General features: G+C 49.5%; 1 protein-coding gene across 3 annotated transcripts in view; it reads left to right on the top strand.

Annotated features, from left to right (window-relative positions):
• THNSL2 (threonine synthase like 2) overlaps positions 1-8,465 on the top strand; it is a 22,375-nt gene that overhangs the window by 11,689 nt on the left and 2,221 nt on the right. For 2 of the 3 annotated variants that reach the window (XM_045283903.1, XM_004707942.2), the window contains exons 4-6: positions 1,179-1,409; positions 4,316-4,464; positions 4,574-4,699. In XM_045283903.1, the coding sequence (XP_045139838.1) occupies positions 1,179-1,409; positions 4,316-4,464; positions 4,574-4,699 (506 nt within the window). Of the gene's footprint in view, positions 1-1,175; positions 1,410-4,315; positions 4,465-4,573; positions 4,700-8,465 lie in introns of all 3 variants that reach the window. The other variant, XM_045283904.1, reaches the window with a different exon arrangement.

The following is an 8,465-nucleotide window of genomic DNA, read 5'->3' on the forward strand; positions in this document are numbered from 1 at the left end:
CTAATCTCTCAGTCCTAGGGCCCCTTCCTCTTGTAGTCACACTAATCTCTCAGTCTAAGGCTCCTTCCTCTTGTAGTCACACTAATCTCTCAGTCTAAGGTTCCTTCCTCTTGTAGTCACACTAATCTCTCAGTCCTAAGGCCTCTTCCTCTTCTAGTCATATACTAATTACTTGAGGTAACTAGGTCTCTTCTCTCTTCCTATGGCTCTCTTTGGAAAGCAGAAAAGCAGTGCTTTCCATTTCTTTCTAGAATCCTAGCATCTCTCATTGGCCTGGATTTAGCAATCACTCCAGGTGAATGCTAGACACTGATCGGCTTATGTCTGAGTTTCTGAACCAGGAGTTGAACATGGCTGGTTAGGCCCTTCAGGATTCATTTTGGGGCCCAGCATCATTCCCAGTGCACAGGGTGATGCAGGAATGGATACACACCTTAATGATTATTTTAGTTTTTTCCACAATACATCTCAAATCAAGATTGGTTCCAATGATGAATAGATACAGGTATCAGGTACAAGATCAATATTGGCTTCAATGCTGGTTTAACAGGGTTAGGGAATACAACTTGGATCAGTGGCGAAGTGAGTTTCTTCATATTTCACCCATAAATTGATGTGCATACCCAGCTTTAGGGCCAGTTCTGCATTTGCGAGCTTAGCTACCACCTAGTAGCCCCATTGTTATCTCAACGAGGGGCGAGGGACAGGCCACACAGGAATCACTATCTTCACCCTAACCCCTGATGGGGAGGATTGTGGGATAAAGAATCCTCCTTCTCTTACTAACTCCCAGTCAAAAGGACAGTCCCGCCTCCTTCATAGAAGAGTAGAGAAAATAGGCATGGAACCCAAGATGAGTAGTTTCCCTGTTTTTCCCTCCAGAAAGTTGACATTGTATATTTCATCTCCTACAAAGGTATAAGCAATGGCCAAGGTTCCCATACATTTTCTGCTCTCTCTCAGCTGGGCTAGAACTCCCTGGCATGCCAGTGGGAGACATGGCTTCTATCCTAGAGGAGCTCGGGATGGAATTGAGAAAGCCAGGTCAAGAGAAGACCCAGGAAAGACACCCAGGCGAGCAGGGGTCCAAGCAGGATAAGCACAGTTGGGGCGGGCCTTTCAGAAGAAGTGCTGGCCACTCATCCATCCTAACGGTCTTCTCTCTTTGGCCCCAGCAGTGGAGGGAAACAGCGATGAGCTTGACGAGCCCATCAAAGCCGTGTTTGCCGACGTGGGTTTTGTCAAAGAGCACAACCTGATGAGCCTTAACTCCATCAACTGGTCCCGGGTGCTGGTGCAGATGGCCCACCACTTCTTTGCCTACTTCCGGTGCACACCATCCATGGAAACAGACCCCCTGCCCCTCGTGGAGGTGGTGGTGCCAACGGGGGCTGGCGGCAACCTTGCAGGTAAGTGAGAGGTCAACACTGAGACACAGAACGGAGATAGAATTGAGACAAAGAAGAATTGAGGTTAAGAGCGATTTTACTAGGGTAGAGAAAGAGCTCCCGGGAGGGAAGGGAGAGCAGAGAAAGGGACAGGAGCATCTTGAGCTCCTGGGCAGTTTCTGAGACCCAACAAGTAAGGTCAGGGAAATCTTGCCCTTTGATGGGGCAGTGGGATGTTTGTAGGATTTGGACTAGAGAAATATGCAAATGAGATGGAGAGAGCTGCTGGTGCTTGTGCCAGTAAGGAGAAGGGAGGCTTCCTGGTGCTGCAGCTGCAGCTGTGAGTCCCTCACAGACCAGCTTCTTGGCAGGTGGGGGAAGAGGATGCACAGTCCAGCTCTGGACTGGAGAGGTGGGGGGAATAGGCCGTGTGGACCATGTCCGGAGAGATAAGCTCCTTGGACTGCTGGAGGCAGGGACTGCACAGTACAGAAGATCACCCTTCTTTCTGAGAGGCTGGGGGGAGGGGCTGCATGGTCCGGACCCGGCCCAAACAGTAAGGAGGGTCCCCAGGTTAAGACGGACCTGCTAGAAAAACATCTGTGGCCCCAGTGTGGCCTCCTTCCAGCTGCCCTTTGACAGGGACCGTGAAGAGGACAGTTGTAGAGTCTTGTTTGGAAGGGGATGGAAAAATCCTTGTGGAAACGTTCTCTTAACTTCCCGGGGGAATCTCCGGCTCTTGCTGCAGGTGAAGGATGAGGAGGTAGTGTCAGCGGTCCGTGGTTGGGCCTGCCTGCCCTTATCCAGTTGGCAGAGCATGGAGGGATGAGGTCAGGGTCCAGGTGCTATGCCCAGCTGGCAGTGCTCTCCACTGCTGAGTCAGCCTCCATGGCCAGCTGCCCGATGTGAGGGCACGAGGCTCAGCTGGCACAATCTGTTCCCACTCCTGAACACATTCTCTGGGCGCTGTGCTGTGAGAGGACATGTCTGGACTTAGGGTTCCCGCTCCAAGTCCACCACTTTCTAACTGAGCTATTGTGGGATGGTCCCTTGGACACCCTCCTTATCTAGACGCGGGCGTTTGGATTGGGCAGATTGCAGAGAGGAGCCAATATGCTTCTCTCTGTGCCTGTGGATGCTGTCAGGGCAGAGGGCTGCACCATTACCCGGCATCATGCCACTTTCCCTGAATCATAATTAGCCTTCACTGAGCCCTGCCTGCGTGTCATGTAAGGTCCCTGGGTGGAGGAAATGGTTTGAGCTCGTCTGCCAGCCCACACGTCGGCAGTTCAAACCCACCCAAGGCAGCAATGGTGCCATGGAAGGCAGCCCCTGGCCATCTGCCTCTAGAAAGATTACAGCCCAGGAAGCCCTCTGGGCGCGTGGGGTGGCTGGGAGTTGGGCAGGACTCGGCATCAGGGGGGCACTGTGTCTTGGGTGGCTCCCCAGAAGTGTTTCTCGTGTATGAACCCACTTAATCCTCACGTGAACCTAAGAGGAGGGCTGTGCGATTGCGCTGTTTCCATTTTGTAAAGACGAAGCGGAGGCACAGAGAAGGCAGTCACCTTGCCGCCCCCCACCCCCCACCCCGGTTCACAGCTGCTCAGGGGCGGAGCCGGGGTCACAGCCGGGAGGGAGTCTGCCTCCTGGGGGGTGCTACTGACTCAGTGACTTCCCTTCTGATGGTTTGGGTGGGTGAGACCAGGAAGGCCTCCTGGTGGTTCAGAAGTGTCCTTTAGCCAGGAGGACGATGGAAGGAGCAGGGGCTGGGAGTGAGGGACTGTGCGCTGTTGGGTTCTCGAGAGAAGCACAACCATGACGCGTGTGCGTGTTGTCAACAGAAAGAGGCTGAGAGCCAGGAATGGCTCAAGTTCAGCCCAGTTCAAGTGGAGCTTCTCCTGCCACGTGAAACTGATGAGCAGGAAGCAACAGGGGATTGGGGAACCATGCTGGGGCGGCGCTGGCTGGTGGCTGCAGAGGTCCGCAGTCAGCTGAGCAAATCCAGCCGTGGTAGTTGGCTGATGGCTCCTCCATCAGCAGACCAAGTTGGAGGAACCAGATGCAAGATCCAGTTTCAGCAGAAGGCGAGGGGTCAAAGGGAGGGTGACGCTCCTTGGCCTACCTCTCTTACAAAAAAAGGCCTATGAGGTGTCCTCCGGGTTGACTCCACGTCTAGCCGGAAGTGTCCCTAACCATCACAGGGATGGACCAGCGTTATTTACCACGTTAGGGTGCTCACTGACTTCCCCATTCACATCATCCTCTGGTGCACCCTGAGGGCCTCTGCCACCAGCACCCACCAGAGTGCCCCACACAAAACAAACACCCGGTGGCTGCTTGCTAAGGGTGTCCCACCTGTCTGTTCAGCCCAGAATCAACCGTGTAACTGTCAACCCTGAGCCATCCTAAGCCTCCGTTTCTCCGCTGCTACACAGAGATACTCATGGTGACCCTGAGGACAGGGTAGAACTGCCCTGTGAGTTTGTGAGTGTAACTCAGTGGTTCTCAACCTGTGGGTCGCAACCCCTCTGGGGGTCCAAACGACCTTTTCACGGGGGTCACCAAATTGATAACAGTAGAAACATTACAGCTATGAAGTAGCAAAGAAAATAATTTTATGGTTAGGGAGTCACCACAACATGAGGAACTGCATTAAAGGGTTGCAGCATTAGGAAGGTTGAAAACCACTGGTGTGACTCTTTATGGGAGTCGAAAGCCCTGTCTGTCTCCTGAGGAGCGGCTGGTGGATTCGAACTACTGACCTTGTGGTTTGCAGCCCAAGCTGTAATCATTACGCCACATCTTGGCAGTGCGTTTGGCTTGGGTTATGTAGAGATACCATGACGTTTTCATTAGGATCAAAGGCAAGATTTGTCCACATGTTTTGCAAAAGTAAGAAACCGTTGTTCCCCTCTTCTTGTTTGAAGCTGGGTGCATTGCTCAGAAGATGGGCCTTCCCATCCGCCTGGTCGCCACAGTGAACCACAACGACATCATCCACAGGACCATCCAGCGGGGGGATTTCTCTCTGGCCAAGGCCATCAAACCAACCTTGGCATCAGCTATGGACATCCAGGTGGGACCCATAGGGAGGCGGAGGTGGGTAGGTGTGGCCTAGGTGTTGTTGAGTAGGGTCTAGGCAGGCTGAGATCGCCCTGGGCCCAGGACTCTGCCCTTCTGCCCAGGTGCCCTACAACATGGAGAGGATATTCTGGCTGCTCTCCGGTTCTGACAGCCAGGCGACAAGAGCCCTCATGGAGCAGTTTGAAAGAAGCCAGGATCTGCGTCTGCCCAAGGAGCTGCACAGCCAGGTCAGTCACTGCCCACCCACCAGGGAGAGAGGAAGGGGCAGCCACTAGCCGGGTGTTGAGCTTGGAGGTCTGAGCAGAGGAAGGGCACCTTGTTTCTGGCACACCTGCTGGGAACCGGGCACACTCAGGGACTTTAGAGGGCTGCTGGGAGTCGGAACGGACTCCCTGGCAGTGAGTTTGGGTTTTGGTTCTACGTGGATGACGTTATCGAATGCCGAGCAGCTGTGGAGAGGATTGGCTTCACGTCCATGGGGCTCAATTCGAGGCACTGTGAGACCCTAGGCAAGTTTTTATGCTCGGTGCCTCAGCTGTAAAATGGGAGAAGAAGAATGCATCCCTCACAGGCTGGTGGGGAATTTAAGTGAAATAAAACACATGAAGTACTTTGCATACCCCCTTGGCAATGCAGGGCTCCCTACATTAACTGTTGCCGTTTTTATTCATTACTATTGCGGACAGTCAATAATGGGCACCCACCTTGCCCATTCCGTGTGAGTAGAGACCATTGTTCTGGTTGAGAGCTTTTTCCCCCTCCCAGGAAGGGATATTTGTTTTATTTCTTTTATCTTTATGCAGTCTCATCATGTTCACTTATTCTATGACTATGAAGGACTCACCTCCTCATCCTCTCTCAGTGCCATCGAGTCAGTGCCGTCTCCCCGTGGCCCCCCTGGGGGTTTCTGAGGCTGTCCCTGTTGGTGGGAGTGGAAAGCCGAGTCTTTCGCCTGTGGATTGCAACTCGATGCATAACCGCGACGCACCAGGACTCCTTACAAAGTTCTTTACGTTGAGCTAGAATTTGCTCCTTGTGGCTTGCACATGGGTGTGCAGACTGATTCCACTTGAAGACTTTCCCACAGGCGAGGGAAATCCTCATTTACACACCCAGTCTTCCCACTTCCTTTAGCTGTCCCCCACACGACTTTTTAAAATAACATCTTTGAATTCCTTGGAACAAGATTTTCAGTTTTCTGCATAGCAATCTTATACCTTCTGGTTGAATTTAATCCCTAAGCATTTCATTCTTTCTCTCTCCCATGCTCCTTTTCTTCCCCCAACCCCCACACCCTAGCATCTCCTTAGCCTTTGAAGTTTCCATTTCTTGGTGTGCAAAGCATTTTTTCTTAATCTTTTTTCTGTATAACAGTGGTCTCATACAGCATTTGTTTTTATGCGACTGACTAATTTAGGGAACATAATGTTTCTAAATTCGTTCATGTCATGAGGCGTGTGTGTTTCAGCATGTGTTCTAGGGTCGCCCAGTATTCCATTTGTCCAAATCCTCCACCGATGGGCATCTTGGTTGTTTCCATCTTGTTTGCCATGGTGAATAGCACTGCAATAAACGTGGGTGTGCGTATACCTGCTCGTGTTTTGTTCTTCATTTCTTGGAGGTTTGTGCCAAGTAGAGAGATTGCTGGGTCATTGGTATTTCCATTAGCATCTATTGAAGGAAGTGCCATGCTGGTTTGCATAGAGGCTGGACAACTCTCCAATCCTTCCAGCGATGTTTGAGAGTTCCAATATCTCCACCTCCTCTCCATCATTTGTTATTGTGTTAGTCTGGGTAGACTATAGAAATAAATTCATAGACACTCATATGTGTATAAGAACGAGCTTTATATAAAGAGTAATTGTGTATTAAGAAAACATCCCAGCACAGTCCAGATCAAGTCCATAAGTACGATATAAAACCATATGTCCTTTACCAATCTATAAATTCCTCTTCAGACTCACGCAAAACATGCAATGATGTCAAATGCAGGAAGATCACAGGCCAGTGGGTGGAAAGTCTTGTGGATCCAGTGGTAGTGGAAGCATCTCAGTGCTGGCAGGGATCTCTATGTGGCTCCTCCTGCTCCATGTGTCTTGTCATCAGGAATGTCTCGCAGGGAGTCTCTGTGTTTGCACTGTGCTCAGTAATGTGTATGCCATGCACCAGGGCCTTTGCGTTTGACTCTGTCTGCTCATTTATGATACTTACAGTTCTAGGGTTTGTATGTAATCCACGCTGAGTCCATTTTGTAAATGGTGTGAGGTTTGGGTTGCGTTTCATCCTTTTGCAGATGGAGTCCAGTTTGCCAGCATCGTGTGTTGAAAAGTCTACCTCTTCCCATTAATGGGCTTTAGTTGTTTATCACAAATCAGTTGTCTGTAGGTATTTGGTTTTATTTCTGGGCTCTCTGTTCTGATCCAGTGGTCTACGTGTCTATTGCTGTACCACGTCTTAGCTATTTTGATTACTGAGGCTGTGTAATAGGTTTTGAAACTAGGGAGGGAGAAGCCTCCAAGTGTGGTTTTTAGTAGTATGTTGCTTATCTTGAGTTTCTTTCCTTTCTCTATAAAGTTGGTGATCAGTGTTTCTATTTATTCCATCAGAACTGTCCTGCATTTAGAGATTGCTTTCAGTAATGTTGACATTTTCACAGTAGTAAGTCTTGCTATCCATAAGCATGGAACCTTCTTCCATTAAGATAAGTCTCTTTTGGTTTCGTGTAGTTTTTTGTTTTTTTCTGACTAGTCTTTTGTTTCTCTGGTGAGGCTTATTTCTAAGTGTTTCATCTTTTGAGTGGTTATTATAAATGGTATTGTTCTTTTCAGATTTTCAGAGTTCTCTTCCTTAATATACAAGAAGTCCATTGGCTTTTATATGCTAATTGTAAGAGACTGTTACATTGCTTAATTTTTCCATTAGTTCTAGCAATTTCCTCATTGAATCTTTGGAGTTCTTGATATATAAAATTGTATCGTGCATGATTAAATTTTGCATGATCAATACCTTTTTCAAAGTGTGGTTCCCAGAACTGGACATCGTTCTGTGGGCAAGGCCATAGCCATGCAAACTGGAGTAGAATGTCTGTCTTCTGGAATCTATGCTTCTTTAGATGCAACCAAAGGCCAATTTGTTTCCTCAATGGTTTTGATGGCTGTAATCCATCTCCTCATGCAAATGAGCTGCTCCTGGACCAGCACCCTGGCCCCCTTTCTTTGTGCTCTCCTGGCTGCACACACAGGTGAGGCTCCACTGAGAGAAGTGGCCTTAGATGAGTGAGTGCCTTCTAGCAAAGAGGAGAAGCATTAGATGACTTCCAGAGAGTGCATCTGGCTAGTGCATTCTGTGAGGCAGCATGTCTAGGACTTGGGGTTGTGGGACCATCTGTATCTGTAGATGTGATCCAAGCAAGAAGGCGCCATTCAGGAAGCCATTCACTCACTCACTCACTCACTCACTCACTCACTCACTCACTCACTCACTTCCATTCTCTCATATTGTAGAGCCCTAGTGGCATAGTAGTTATTCATTGTGCTGCTAATGCAAAGTCGGCAGTTCAAAACCACCAGCTGCTCGGCTGGAGAAAGAGGAGGCTTTCTGCTCCTGTAAAGTTGTAGGCTGGGAAACCCTGTCCTCTCCGGTCAGTATGAGTTGGCATCGACTCCATGACAGTGAGTTTGGTTTCGATGGGCAAAGAACTGTGCTAGGATCGGGAACTGCAAAGATACGTAAAAGACAGTCTTCCCCCCAATAGAGGAGGTAGCTCTGGAAGCAAAAGCACCAAACGGGCTCTGTTGCCATTGTGTGTGTGTCACAGTTGAGTCTATACAGGGATTTTGATTGGGTGTGCATCACAGTTGAGTCTATACAGGGATTTTGACTGGGTGTGCATCACAGCTGAGTCTATACAGGGATTTTGATTGGGTGTGTGCCACAGTTGAGTCTATACGGGGATTTTGATTGGGTGTGCGTCACAGTTGAGTCTATACAGGG

The sequence above is a fragment of the Echinops telfairi genome, unplaced genomic scaffold, assembly GCF_000313985.2.
Source record: "Echinops telfairi isolate 266 unplaced genomic scaffold, ASM31398v2 ScPeMD7_7467;HRSCAF=8505_1, whole genome shotgun sequence".
NCBI lineage: Eukaryota > Metazoa > Chordata > Mammalia > Afrosoricida > Tenrecidae > Echinops > Echinops telfairi.